The 15,877-nt window shown below is 34.0% G+C and overlaps 1 protein-coding gene across 1 annotated transcript; it reads left to right on the top strand.

The window, feature by feature from the left end:
• Positions 294 to 7,312, top strand: LOC109230822 (beta-glucosidase 12-like). Its single transcript, XM_019396267.1, has 13 exons — positions 294 to 508; positions 1,405 to 1,474; positions 2,705 to 2,763; positions 2,860 to 2,935; positions 3,049 to 3,126; positions 3,228 to 3,315; positions 4,194 to 4,446; positions 4,719 to 4,834; positions 5,174 to 5,391; positions 5,597 to 5,628; positions 5,894 to 5,996; positions 6,277 to 6,385; positions 6,752 to 7,312. The coding sequence occupies exons 1-13, from the start codon at positions 344 to 346 to the stop codon at positions 6,927 to 6,929; spliced, it is 1,545 nt and encodes a 514-aa protein (XP_019251812.1). The 5' UTR covers positions 294 to 343; the 3' UTR covers positions 6,930 to 7,312.

Below are 15,877 nucleotides of genomic sequence, written 5' to 3'. Positions count from 1 at the left end.
CCGTACATTCTTTACTTGACCTCGGCACTAACCATTCTTAAGACAACTCCTCGCCATTGCGCCGTGGTCGGCTTAATCCTCGACCACGTCCATTTACAGTTATTAAGTTCAGTCAAAATTTTAACCAATACAGTAATCTTAGTGGATTTTTACGTATAAATTTATGCGCTGCACCAAAAATACCAACTTCAGATGAACCCAATGCGAAATTCGCCCATGATTGTCTTAATGGCTATTTCAACAAGAAATTTAATGTAAAATTTATATATGATGATTGCTATAAATAGTAGACATTTGCATGAACTAGAACTTGCAACTTAGAGAGAAGCAACAAAACAATATAATGGCTATGAGAAAAACTCTCATTAGCTTCTTCTTCTTTCTTTTTATCAATTTGTTTGCTTTAACGAGCTCTGCTGCAATTCCAGCAAAACGATTTTATGGTCCATTTAATAAAACAGCATTTCCTTCTGACTTTGTTTTTGGTGCTTCATCTGCTGCTTACCAGGTAAATATATTAGCTTCACTTCACTCTAGGCACACACATGGAACATGGTCTATATCTAAGTTGCTCGAACTTTTGAAAATGGCCATACGATACGTGTCGGATCCTTCAAAAGTAGTGTATTTTTGGAGGATTCGGTTGCGGCAATAATTTTGGAGAGTCCGAGCTAGTGGCGAAGCCACATGGTCACAAGGGTAGTCAGTTGACCACCCTTCGTCGAAAAATTGCACTGTGTATATAGGTAAAATATTACGTTTTAGAGGTATATACTATAGATTTTTTTTTCACTTCTTTCAGATTTGAATACCCTTGGAAAAATTCATAGATTCGCCACTGGTCCGAGCAATATAGGTCTATATATAACACATAGTCTCTATGTCCCAACTTATGTGAATGACTTCTCTGATTCGGGGAACACATTAGATATTTAGCTAAACCAATAGGTCCTTGAGCGGATCCCATGTTAGCCCCAAGACATTGGTCTCTAACTAGAAAAGTAAATGTTTGAGCTTGAGTTTCATATATCTTTTAAATATTTAAATTGTTAATTGTTGTAACTTATAGTAGTACTCTTTATATAGTTTCTAAATATGTAAACTTCATTTCAAAAAATTTGAAATTTTTATGTCCCAATCCACACCGAAAACTAGTCAGTGTACTCCGAAAAGGTTCATACAAATTAAAATGGATGAAGTATTTGTTGCAATTTTAATTAAGTTTTACATATAAATTTATGCTCAGCACTGAAAGTTACTATATTCAGATGAACTCGATGTCACAACCCAGCATCTGCCTCTAGACACATACACACAATACCTAAAATGCATGGTCTATACATAACATATGACTTTTTAAGAAATAAAAGATTTGACTTTTTTTTTGGTTTAATGAAATTTCAGATAGAAGGAGAAGCTCTTAAAGGAGGCAGAGGACCAAGTATATGGGATACTTTTACTCGCCAGCACCCAGGTCTCCAATCTCCTGCATTAAGATAAATTATTTAAATCAAAAGGGACGATAAAGTCATTTAAAATCTTAATTTAAGTGGTAAGGTGAACGACTATTTAAATTAATACTTCAAAATTCAATCACAAACATATAAACGTCCTGATTCCAAAAAAGAAAAAAAAAAAATTGCTTCACAATGACGTTCAAATCCAAGCTCAAACATAACACGAGGGAGAGTTGCGCGGTTGTTTAATATCAATCTCTCGGCCTCAGTTTATGTTATGGTGTTTGTCTAGATACAGAATTTAAGAAATAAAGAAAGACTTTTGAAACTTATAAAATGAAACAAGACATAAACGTTTGTGTGATTATACATCATCTTATTAAAGTTCAAATTTAAAGAAAATAATTTTTCTTCGCTGTTTTGAGGATGGGGAGAAAACTAGTTAGGGCAGCTACATTTTAGAATCCATCAAAAGTTACAGTGAAATGGTAAGTATTTCTTTATCCTTAAGCAAAGGTTTCAGGTTTAAGCTTTGGTTATGCAATCGCCTTTGTACTGAGCATTTTAGCGGGCGTATGGATATAAGAAATGTGAAATTTCAAAAAAAGGAAAAAAAAAAAAGTCAAGTGAAAATAGTATTTGAAAATTAGAGTTGTGTTTGGACATGAGTACAATTTGGAGCTGTTTTTCAATTTTTGTGAGTGATTTGAAGTGCAAATTTTGAAAAACAGCTTTTTGGAGTTTTTCAAATTTTCGAAAAATTTGAAATTCAACTTCAAGTGAAATTTGCAATTTTTATGGCCAAACACTAATTCCGAAAAAAAAGTGAAAAAAAATTCAAAAAAAAGTATTACTTTTTATGTGGCCAAATGGGCCCTTATCCTCAAAAGATTTTCTAGCTTGAATCCAAATTAGTCGAACCCCAAAACAAATACCGAGCAATAAGTGAGGAAAAAAAGCTCCACATTTTTTAATCAGCCATTACTTTATTTAACAAGGAAAGTGATTTTCATCGTTTAATTAGTGATGATAACTAATGCAAGTAGCTTCATAAATAGAAATATTATAGGTAGTCAATGTTTGATAGGTATTAATTTTGTCTACAGTAACTTCCACTTGTCACATTTAATATGGCAGGATATTTTACAATATTATTATCTTTTTTAAAAATATATTTTATAAGAACAATATGATTTATATTATATATATGTCGTTTTTATGCTGAGAAATATTCTCCCAAAATACAGAAAAAATCTTTGACCGTTCAACTGGAGATGTTGCTGTTGATTTCTATCATCGGTATAAGGTATGAACAACATTATACTTTTCCATTTTTTTTTTCTTTATTTTTTTTACTGTATATATTTTCCTAAATATTGAAATATATTGAGCATTATAATAGGAAGACATTCAATTGCTTAAGGAACTGGGATTTAAAGCTTTCAGGTTATCTATCTCTTGGTCTCGGATTTTACCATGTAAGAAAAAATACGAGTTTAAGTTATATATACTGTCAGTATAAAAGAAATAATATTTAATGTGCCATCGTGTGGCGTGCTGAAATTTTACTTCTTTTTTTTTCTAATTTAAGATGGGAAGGTAAGCAAAGGAGTGAATCCAGAAGGCATTAAATTTTACAATAATGTATTCAACGAGCTTATTTCTAATGGTAATTACAGCTATCTCTCATTTTCTTCTTCTGATTTATCCATTTTAAATCATTTAATTTAATTTTGTTTCTAGTTTAAATTTAATTGTTTTTATTCATAGGTATTACTCCATTTGTGACTCTATTCCATTGGGACACACCACAAGCCCTTGAAGATGAATATGGAGGATTTATGAGCTCACAAATTGCGTAAGTCACAAAGCAAACAAAATTAATTACTCACATATAGAGACGGAGTCAGTATTTGAAGTTTATGGGTACAGAATTCTTGTTTGTTTTTTAAAATTAATAATTTGTACATATTCAATGAATTTTTAAGACAAATACAAGGTTCAGACCAAAGCTACTGATTCAGCCGAACCCGTAACTCGTATTCTAGCTTTGCCCATCAATCCCAATTATTAAAAGATTAATTACGGAGACACAGAGAGCGGAGCCAGTAGTTGAAGCTTATAATTTCGAGATTCTAGTCGGCTCTTAAATTAGCAATTTGTATATAGTCAATGAACTTTTAAGACAAATACAAGGTTTAAATTAAAACTATTGGGTGGGTTCAGCCGAACCTGTAATTCGTAGTCTAGCTTGGCCCATCAATCCCAATTATTAAAAGATTTTCAGCAAAATATACAGAAGCGGAGCTAGAGTTTGACATTTATTGCTATCAGATTCATAACTCGTCTTAGTTACTGGGTTCGAATTAAATATTTTTACATATTTAATGAATTTTCTACTACAAATACTTGCTACTGATTCTTTCATTTCATCTTTCCTTGAACCGAGGGTTTATCGGAAGGTGTCTTTCTGCTTTCCTAAAGTAGGGGTAAGGTCTGCGTATACACTACTCTCCCAGACCCCACTTGTGGGATTACTTTGTTGTTGTTGTTGTTGTCGTTGTTGTTGTCATTGTTGTTGTTGTTGTTGTTGTTCTACTATAAATATAGGATCTAAGTGATTACAATTACTGAATTCATCCGAACCTGTATCTGATACTCTAACTCCGCCCCCGATAATATATATCAGAAAGTTAATTCGAGATGTGTACTCATATTGTTGGTGCATGAATTCAGGAAAGACTATGGTGATTTTGTGGACATTTGCTTCAAAGAATTTGGGGATAGGGTGAAGTATTGGATCACTTTGAACGAGCCACTCTCTTATAGTATGAATGGATATGCAAAAGGAACCTTTGCACCAGGAAGATGTTCTAATTTTGTAGGAAATTGTACAAAGGGTAATTCTGGAACTGAGCCATATATTGTGGCTCATAACTTGCTTCTTGCCCATGCAACTGGTGTTAAGGTGTACAAAGAAAAATATCAGGTTAGTTTTTTGATTAATTCTTCTTTTATTTTGGTTTTCACTCGGTGTCCAGAATTAGCCGACTAATCCAGATTCATGCCAGAAAGTTCCATTTTTGGCCAGATTCATGTCAGAAAGTTCCATTTCGGACGGTAAAGAGTTCCCTATTAAAGGCTACTTCATAACCCAAGATTCTAACTCGAGACCTCTAGTTCAGAAATCACTTGAAAATATTAATATTATTTTTCGTACCCAATCTCATATTTTCGTTTTATTTTTTGAAATAATTGCAGAAAACTCAGAAAGGCCAGATAGGAGTTACTTTAGTCACTCACTGGTTTGTGCCCAAAATCAACACACCTCAAGGACTCAAGGCTCCAAGAAGAGCTCTTGACTTTATGCTTGGGTGGTAAGTGCATTGTTATTGTCACATAATTTCTACACACCATATATGTCACATTCTAAGATAGCAACATGTAACTTATGTTGATCGGACTCTCCGAAAATATTGTTGGGTACATGTTGGATCCTCCAAAAGTAGTATATTTTTGGAGGATCTGACACGGGCGTGACAGTTTTTTGGAGAGTCCGCACAACATAGATACAATAGCATGTAACTGTATTCTAAATTTAGTTTTTAAAAAAAAATATTTTAGTGTATTTCTGAATACAAATACAGAGTTTGAATTAAAATTATTGAGTTTGACCGAACTCGTACTAACCGTCTAACTTTACCCATAATTTGTAGGTTTTTGGATCCAATAACATATGGTGACTATCCAACAAGCATGAAAGCTATTGTAGGGCATAGGCTCCCAAAATTCACACCAGAGCAATCAAAGTTAGTGAAAGGATCAATGGATTTCTTAGGAATAAATTACTATACTACATATTATGCTTCTCCTATGCTTTCCATCAATAGACTTAACCTCAGCTACACCACAGACAATCGTGCTGATCTTACACGTAAGTCGACACATTCATCTATCATCCTCGCAAGCAGAGGCGGATTCAGAATTTGAAATTTACTTGATCCTACAATAATCTTAAGTTTATATATATAAATTACTGGATTCACGTGAATATAACCGACTCTCTAAATTCACCTCTGCTTGCAAGTTTCCAAAATATTCAAGTTCAATTTTAATAATTTCTTTTTTTTTCTATTCAGCACAAAAGGACGGAAAACCTATTGGCACACCGGTATTGTTTTTCTTTCTCTCTTTTCTCGTAGTTGAGTGTTTTCTTTAAAACTGTTAATATGGGCTTGGCCCGGCCCGTGACCCTCTTAGGACTTGATTGGGCTGATCATATAAGGCCAATCCAAACGGCGGGCTAGACCATCCTAGCCCGTCAAATTCCAAAGCCTATGCGAGTTGGGTTGGGCCGAGCCGACCCATAATGATAGTTCTAATTTTCTTGTAGATGTACATAAATTTAACTAACATGCTTATGTTAATACTTGTAGACTGCTTTGGATTGGCTTTTCATTTATCCAAGAGGAATTTATGGTCTCATGCTTCACATCAAGAATAAATACAACAATCCTCCCATCTATATAACTGAAAATGGTAAATTTTTAAGGAGTTTTACTATATTTGGCCGCTTGGTAAAAAATATTTACAACATTAGCTAATATATATATCTGTTGGCTATGTTGCTCGGACTTTCCGAAAATGTGGCCGGATACGTGTCGGATCCTTCAAAAGTAGTGCATTTTTGAAGGATCCGACACGGGTGCAGTTACATTTTGGAGAGTCCGTGCAACATAGTTTGTCGGCTATTTTTTTCAACCCTTAATTAAAGTTACGATATGAGACATTAAAAACTTTGAAATTAATTAACTTGCAGGAATGGCAGAAGCCAATAATAACGCATTGTCACTTAAAGAATCTCTTAATGACGACATGAGGATTAAGTATTATGAGGGTCATCTATGGTTTCTATCAAAAGCTGTAAAGTAAGTTTTCTTTTCTCTTCTATATTTTTTTCTTTAAATTTTTTTCTAAAAAAAAAAAAAAATCAATGTCACTAATGCTTGTATTAGGGTAGGCTGTCTACGTCACACCCTTTGAGGTGCAGCCGCCCCCGAGCCCAGTGTGAATGCGAGAATATTGGAACAACGGTATAGTTGTCCCCCATGTGACCTATATATATAGGTCAAGGGTTCGAGTCGTGGAAGCAGCCACTAATGCTTACTTTAACGTAGATTGTCTAAATCATACCCTTTAATTTGGGGTGCAGCCGTTCTCCGAACCCAGCATTAATACGAGATACCTTGTGCATTGGACTGCCTTTTAATCTAATTAAGTGTTATAATTGGCAGGGATGGAGCAAATGTAAAAGGACATTTTGTTTGGTCATTTTTAGATGACTATGAATGGGATGCTGGTTTTACTGTCCGATTTGGCCTCACTTATGTTGATTACAAAAATGGACTGAAGCGATACCATAAGAAATCTGCTTATTGGTACAAGAACTTTCTCTTATATACCGGCAAATAAATAATCTCACTCTTCTAGTGGCTCGAGCTGATGGCGAGATCGATTTTTTTTGTTCGAAGTTCAAGAGAAAGGATAGGAACCACCGTCCAATAATGGTGATTTTATGAATGTATGATCACTCCGGTGGCTAGTATCTTCTCGAGACTATCGAACCTGAGATTCAATTTCCATGGAACTTTTGAACTTTCAAATCAACCAATTTACTTTGTGAATGTGTGAATGTCATTGTACTTCTAGCAGAGTTTATGTTATTGTTGCACTTTGTGTAGGCAGAAAAATAATGTACTTTACTTTTGTGTGTTCAGAAATAAGATTGGAGCTTTTCCCTATTAGTTATACACTTGTTCGCTTATGGAAAAAAGTTTGTGTGCTCCTTCCTTTTACTCTGTCCGGTCTACTTTAATTGATTTTTTAATTTTTTTTTGCAATCCATAATAGTTGATTTTTTATATATGAAGAAAGAATTAACTTCTTTTTTTCAAAGTGCCCTTGGAGAAAAGAGCCTTGACGTGTTTGTTATATTTTAAATGAACAAATTAAGGTTAATATGATTAATTTCATTGTTAATTAATACTAAAAGGTGAATTCCTTGATATATGTAAAAACAATCAAAAAATCAACTAAAATGGACCGAAGAGAGTAATAAACATGTGTTAGTGAAATCGTGGATAGTTTAATCGGTAAGTAGTGAAATAAATAATGGGTAAGTGGATGAAAGGTATAAATACCACATTCTACATCATGAGATAGTGGTTTGGAAGAAATTAAAGATTTTTACCTTTATATTCACTATTTGAAACCTAATTACTTACCCTACTCAAGTTTGAATTTAATTACATGTCATATACAATTTATCAATTATATACAAATAATTTTTAAATTATTATCCCTTTATATTAGGAATTGATTAAGGAATATCAATTATTTCCTTATCCCTTTATACGTGCCCCCCCCCTTCCCCCCCCCCCCCCCTCTCTCTCTCTCTCTCTCTCTCTCTCTCTCTCTCTCTTCTCTCTAATATATATATATATAATATTATATTTATCTATCTATCTATCTATCTAAATTCATCAATGGATTTCAATCGTTTTTAACTTAGCAATTTCCCTTTCATGTTGCACAAAATGGTGTTCAAAATTGAAATTGTCAATCAATAAATTTTTGAAGGTGTTTGGCTCTCCACCATTGACAGCCATTAAAAAGCTTTGAAAGCTTTGAAATCGAATTTGGGTTTTCAAAAATCATTATTTGTTTCGATTGGGTATTGTTGCAAATAATTGGGAATATAGTTTGGAGTTTATATCTCAAATTTTGAGGGTTTTTTGGTGAAGATTAGACTTGATTTTGGCTGAATTTGTATGAAAGTTAAATAATAGTTGTATAATGTAAGAATCGTTGTATAAAATTTGTATTTAAATTTTCAATACTATCTTTTTACATAAAGTTGTTGATATGTATCAAAATTGTATTAAGAGAGTAAGTTTTGATTGAAATTTTAGAGAGGAAGAAGCACACACTGCAGACAAAATATATACGAATCAGATACAAAATATATACAAAAGACATATTGTATAAAAATTGTATTTAGGTTGTATGATATTGTAGGTATATTCAACTGGGGGTAGAAATAATGTATGAAAGTTGTAAATAAGTTGTACAATATATAAATAGTTGTATGAAATTTATTTTTACTGTGTATGTTGTTGTAGATATTCAAATTTGCATTAAATTTGTACGAAATTTATTTTTAGTTTGTATGTTGATGTACCATATATTGTTCTTAAGAGATAGAGATTATTTGTGCTTAATTTGAATATAAATATGCAATGAAGTTTAGATCAGTAGAAGTTTTCTTTTAGATTGTGCTGATGAATAATTGTTGATTCCTTGGAAACATAATTGTTGTGATTTAAGTAGTGCAAGTGTTCTGTAAAATGCCAAGCTTAAAGTAATCCAAGATGTCACTCATATTGAACTACCATTGACTGCCATTATTGTACCTCCTTTTTTGGAATTCTTTCTAGTGTATTCTAAGTCTTGTTCACAATAATTCTTATTGATGGCATTGTCACGTTCAACTATTTCTTATAAAAAGGATTAAGCGTCGTTGCAGATATAATCCGGTTTACAAGTCCGGAATCGAATCCCACAGAGAACTAAGGCTTAGCTATAGTTGTTCAATATCGCTAAGAAACAACAAGTCCAAACAATTTTTTAATTTATTAAGATTATAATATTTATTTTATCTAATTAATTAACAAATCTAGAAAGCCGTAAAACTATCAATTAACAAGGATAGGATTGGGGCTCAAGATTAAGGAGGTCTAGAGTTATGATTTCCCCAATTGTCGGAATCCTTCCCGCTACGTTTTCTATAAATTCGCCTAAGTATTCTCTACCGATCATGAGCGCTCTGACTGTCGTAACTCTCTCCCGAGTAATTACCACAATTTACTAGACGCACTCTCCCGAGTTACGCTAGCTGGCTTTGTTTATTATAGCTCACTTTAGATTGCACCCAAGGCTTCGTTATCCCTAATCCCGCCTTTAAACCCGCAGTTATAGATCCCTCTTATACTTTGGGAGTGATGTTGTTCAACAACTACCTAAATATGCACTCTCTCCCGAGTTATGCACACTAAATAGGCACGGCTAATTGAGGATCCTGTCAATTAACTACAACAAACACGTAGTTGAACAAATAGAGAAAATACTACGGCTCAATTATATAAAAACAACAAGAATTTATCCTACAAAAGGTTCCATCAAAACCCTAGATAAAAAATTAGCTATTCATAATAGCATGTAAAACTACAATACTAAAAGCCATAACCAACAATGAAAAATAGGAAGAGGAAGGAAAAACTCGTAGTTGAATCTTCCTCCTTGCTCCTAGCATGTTCTTGCCTCCAAGGGTGTTGTCTAACCCTAAAGTAGTGTCTCCCCTTCCAAAGTGGTGTTTTAGGATGTATTTATATGACCTAGGGTTGATGAGGGGCGGAATTCTTCAATCCAACTTCGGATGGGAGAGCTGGAATCCGCGTCTGCCTTCGCGTCTAGACGCGGACTTTGATGCGGATCCGCGTCTGCCTTCGCATCTAGACGCGGACTTTGACGCGAATGCAGCTTTTGAAATTCTTCCATTTCGCGAAGCGCTCCGTGCCTTTGCTTCGTTTCGCTATTTTGTGCCTTAATTTTTCTCCTTTTTCGCGTCCGACTTCTTGCCACGCACGAGAGTAGACGAGCTCCCACTCCTTTAATTTCTTCTTTTTGTGTCGAATTGTCATCTTTTGATTATTTATCATCCAAACTCGTTCCTACACATAATGAGTATACTTCACTTCGAAAATCATGTAATCTCTCGCGACACACACAAGAATTAATATGCAAATATACTCAAAAATATGCACTTTTCATCATTTATCAGACATAAAAGAAAGAAGTTATGAACAACAGAAATGATATTGTAAAAAGTACTCCTAGTAAGTGTGGAATAAGATTATTTAGCAATTGATTTTCAATGGAACTGATGTTTTAGTTGAATACGATATTTTTCTTGAAAAATTTAGTTACTTGATTTGTTTTGTGGAAAATGTTGACTGTTGGGAGTATCTTTGGTCCCAATATTCCGAAGAGAACAGGGGAAAGAGGAGAGATAAAAGGAAAATGATGTAATTAAATCCCTTGATTCAAGGCACTAATAATGGATTGGGAGCCTTTAAATTTCAAATATTGTATAGGAACAAAAAAATTATGGCTGCTATCTTGTCTTTATAGCCTCTAACATGACAAATAATCCAGTTTAATATTATTATCTTAATATTAAAATGAATAATATTTCCTCTCTCATTTTAATATTAAAGTAACTCCTTGTTTGGATGGTTAATATCTATTGTATTGTATCGTATTGTTACTTTAAATATAATATATGTTTCGATTGTTACTTAAATTTTTTTGTATCGTATCGTTAAATCCGTTGTTACGTAACGACGAAAAATGCTACTTTATAGAACGACGGATTTTGTGTGATGGCGTCGTTTCCTTGCTTTTTTCTCTCATCTTGGCCTTTCTTATTATTAAATATTCATATTTTATCCTTTACCATACTTTTTTTTATATAATAATTCTACTATGTATCCTATTTTTTCTTAGTTCGTTGCAAGTTTATTCTTCATATTGTTGGTGTGTGACGAGAAACGACACAATCTACCCAAATATTGTATTCATCAAACAATACAGTACAATATAATATGATACATTATGACAATAAGTACCAACAATCCAAACAAGTTATAAGAGATTTTACCAATTGAGAGAGACTATGATCCATAATAAAGGTGTGCTCTGCATTGAACCTTCACTTAATAAAACAACAATCTTTACTCCAGAGCCAATAGTGGTTCAAACTTGAACTATGATTACTTAACAAAAATAAAGTATCACTTTTATTATTAATTATTAAAATGTTGACATGTACTTTATTAGCCAGCACATTTACGACCTTGTGTTATCTAGATTATCACGAATATTTCGAGAATAAGCTAAATTATCATAGACTTAACCTCCGTAAATCATTATAGGATAAATACACTCGTAAGGACCGCCCCCTTATTAAGGGATTGTGCGATGGACCATCCCTTCTCCCAAGCCCCTGAATCGGCCCCTTAAAGGCCTCTTGAAGGACCAGATAAGAACCAGAATCATGCTTTCCAAGTCGCTAAACGATCCCTCAAACACCAATATTGAGAAATTAAGTTTGATATTTAAGTGGAGAAAATAAAATAATGGATCATTATCTATTAAGTTTTGAAGATGAAAATTCGATTCCTCTTTTTTTAGCAAACAGGGATATTTATATTGGTACTACGTAGGATTTAAAACATTACAGATATTGTCCGTGTCACTTAGGACACATTGGTCACCTATACTTGCTAGAATATTACAGACATCAGTAGCTAGATGCTTTACAAAAATATATTGTTCCTTCTTGTCTTTGATTAGAATAGATTCAACAAAAGACGGGGGCTGCACAAAATATTTTTTCGTCCTTGTTTGCACGTCAGTCTTCTTCCCTAGCTGATGGGCCACTCAATTCCCTTGCCGGAACACGTGCCAGAGGATAACTTCCTTCTCTTGGTAGATTAACGACCTGCATATGTTAATAATATCATCATACATTTGATTACCTTCATGTATAAATTGTATTACCTCAGTGGAGTCTGATTCCACTTCCAGTGGAAACAAATTCCATTCTTGAGCAATTTGAAGTCCCTCCAGTAGAGCCATGAGTTCTACTTCCAATGAGCCATTAGCATGAGTGTATTTTGTAAAACCTACTATCCAATTCCCATTTGTGTTTCTGAAAACACCTCCGAGGTTGCTCTTTTGGTTGGTTTTGTAGCTTGCATCAATATTTAATTTATACCATCCTTTTGGGGGTTTATGCCACTGTATATTGATAGGAATTTTTTTCTTAGAGCTGTGATGATTTTTCCGTTAGAAACTTGTATTCTATAGACCTTTGCATGATGAAGTCAATATTTACGGGGTTAGAAGTGTTGTTTTGGTTGTTGTTATTTCCATTTATCCAAATATTCCATAATAAAAACGGGAAGAGAGACTTCCAGTTTATACAACAATTTTCAAGGTTGTGATTAAAATCTCTTACTTGTATAAGCCAATTGATGTCTGTTGGTTTATAATAAATTGACCATCCCACACTGTCCCAATAGGCACTAGTTGTTTTACAAGCAAAGAAAATGTGCATGATGGATACTTCCTCCGTTTTACATATTGGACACATGGGGTCTATGTTAATGCCTATATGAGCTAGGTACACTCTACATGGCAGTCTATTATGAAGGCATTCCCATAGGAAGAAGTGTATTTTATTTGGACAGTTTAGTGTATTTTATTTGGACAGTTTAACTTCCAAATCCAATCAAAATCTATTTCTCTTTCTTTTGGTGATTCAATTAGGTCATAACAAGAGTTTGTGGTAAAAAAAACTTTTATATTTCTGGACCAAATAGGTGTGTCACAAAGCGGACCCCTAGTAGAATCCTAATCTTAGAGATCTGCTCTTTGATATCTTCGGGGATTTCTATAGAGAAATTTGTGAAGTTCCAATTATGGTTACTATAGATATCATTAATTTTTAGAGAAAGGTCATCCAATGAAAAGAGTCCCTCAACTGTGGTCCTAAGGTTTTTTATATTTGGGATCCAAATTGTATTCCAAATGTTCATATTGGATGTCAAGTGGGGTGACCAAATGATACGTTTGGTGCAATATTCCCATCCTTTTAAAATACTCCTCCAAACGAGAGAGTGATGATTTTTGGCTTTCCTAGTACCCATGGGAGGTGATAATTAGTTTGCCCACAGAGTAGTTGTGTTAGTGAGCAGTCTCCAGGCTAAGCTTGTTAGGATGCTAATATTTTTTGCACTAGCATTTCTTATGCCCAGCCCCCCATTGGACTTTTATTGGCACACCGTAGACCATTTGATTAATGGAGTTTTTTCTTTTCAGAAGTTGATCCCCATATAAAATCTCTTTGAATTTTGTCAATGTTTTTCAAGATTTTTGTTGGGAGTAAGGTGTATTGCACATAGTGGTTAGGGATTGAATTTAGGCATGCTTGGGCTAGGGTGGTTCTTCCTGCTAAATTAATAAACCTAGTTTTCCAGTTAGCCAGTCTAGCTCTCATCTTGTCTATAATAAATTGGTAATCAGCAGGTCTTGGGTTTTTTGCTAAGATTGGGAATCCCAAATAAGTTTCAAAGGAGTCACTTTTTTAAGTCCCTTAGTAATGTCCTTAACCATGTTAGGGGGGCAGTTGTTAGAGAAAATAACCTTTAATTTTGTAGTATTTATACTTTGGCCTGATAGGTTACACAAGTAATTTAGACCAGTTTTTATTGCTTGACAAGATTTATTATTTGCCTTGGCCAGCAATGTTAGGTCATATGCGAAAAACAAGTGGGAGAATTAGGACTCTTCCTTCCTGTAACAATATGGTCTCAATTGTTTATATCTACTTGGTGTTTGAAAAATCTATAGAACATCTTCATACAAAGTATAAAGATATATGGAGATATAGGGTCGCCTTGCCTAATTCCCCGACTTGGTTCAAAGAAATTTGTGATTGAACCATTTAGTAGAACCCCTATGGAGCTAGTAGAAATGCAATTTAGTAAGAGTTTGGAGAATTTAGGAGGGAAATTAAAATATCTAAGGGTACGAAAAATAAAAGATCACTCCAGGCGATCAAAGGCCTTTTCAAGGTCGATTTTTAAGATTATTTGACCATTTTTTTCCTTTTAATTTTTTGAAGTTAGAGATTAACTCTTGAATTATAATAGCATTATCCGAGGCTCTTCTGTGTTTCATAAAACTTGTTTGGAAATGACTAATAATTTGTTCCAAGAAAGGCTTGAGACGATTTGTAAGAATTTTTGTGACCGTCTTGTACATAGTATTGCATGGGCTGATTGGCCTAAAATTTTTAATATTGTTTGCATTAGGAATTTTTGGAATTAGACGAAGGTATGTTTTATTAATGTTACTAGGGATTTGCTGAATGTTGAAGATATCATGACAAAGGTTTTTCACGGAATTTCCAATAATATGCCAATACTATTGGAAAAAAATGGATGAAGGCCATCCGACCCAGGAGCCTTAAAGGGTTTAAAGGAGAATATTGCTCTCGTAACGTCACTGTTTAACAAAGGATTATCTAAGGTTGTTAGATCATATTTATATCAACTATATGGGCTTGTTTTTATATTCTTCCAATCAGTTTTTAAGTGCGAGGTAGTGAAAGTATCCCTAAAGTAATTACAAATATGTGACATGATCAATTGTTGATCATCTAGCCAGTTTCCAGCCTCATCCTTAAAATAGGTAATCTTATTTCTCCTCCTCTTATTTGAAGCGGATATGGGAAATTTTTGTATTAGCATCTCCTTCATTGAGCCATATTATTCTATACCTCAATTTCCAGTAATCCTCCTCAATTCTAAGGATGTCATTGTAATCTTTTTGAGACTAATCTCGAGTGTATGAAGAAAATCACTCGTTTTGTAATTTCTAGAGTTTTGGAACCCTTGAAGTCTTGCCAACTTTTTTCTTTTTTTACTAAATATATTCCCAAACTTCTTGTCCTTCCATGACTTTATACTACTTGCAAAGTTCTTGCTCGCGCTGCAATAGTCTATTCCAGTACAATTTTTTCTAACTAGATTTTGGAAGTCGGGGTGTCTACACCAAAAAGATTCTAATCGAAAAAGTTGTCTATATTCTTGTCTGCCTCTAGGAATTAATTCTACTAGAAGAGGATTATGATCTGAGTAAGTCTTTGGAAGGTGGATTACTGAGCAATTAGGAAATATTTCAAGCCAGTCCTCATTTCCTAAAACTTTATCTAGTCGCTCCACTATAAGACCCTTTTTCTCTTCCTATGATTAGACTACGTAAATTTGCAACCCTTATAGCCGATGTCAGTTAAATTACAATTACTATTTTTTTACCAAAGTTAATTAACTCTAATATTGTTTAAAGGTCTCCCCCCCCCCCCCCCCCCAAATTTTTCATTTGATCCCATAATGTCATTGAAATTCCCTCCTACCATCCATGGGCCTTTGTAATTTTTACGAATATTATATAAGTTATCCCACACAATATTCCTATTATATTTATCAGTACTTGCGTATATAGATGAAAATAACCAAAGTTTACGAACAGGAAGTACCTCAATTGTTGCATGTATTTCCTGGTTCCTGCGGATGAAATTATGGACAGTGACTACATTGTGGTTCCACAGTACCACCATACCTCCTGCTTGTCCTTCAGCAGCGCTTCTATCATCTCCGAGAAACCAAACTCATTGAGCATTTGAGCGTAGTTTGCCATCCTAGTTTCCAATAATGTAACCATGCATAGTCTGT

This window comes from Nicotiana attenuata, chromosome 8 (assembly GCF_001879085.1).
Source record: "Nicotiana attenuata strain UT chromosome 8, NIATTr2, whole genome shotgun sequence".
In the NCBI taxonomy this organism is placed as follows: Eukaryota; Viridiplantae; Streptophyta; class Magnoliopsida; order Solanales; family Solanaceae; genus Nicotiana; species Nicotiana attenuata.
The sequence above is the reverse complement of the archived record's forward strand: the minus strand, read 5'-3'. Positions and strand labels throughout refer to the sequence as shown.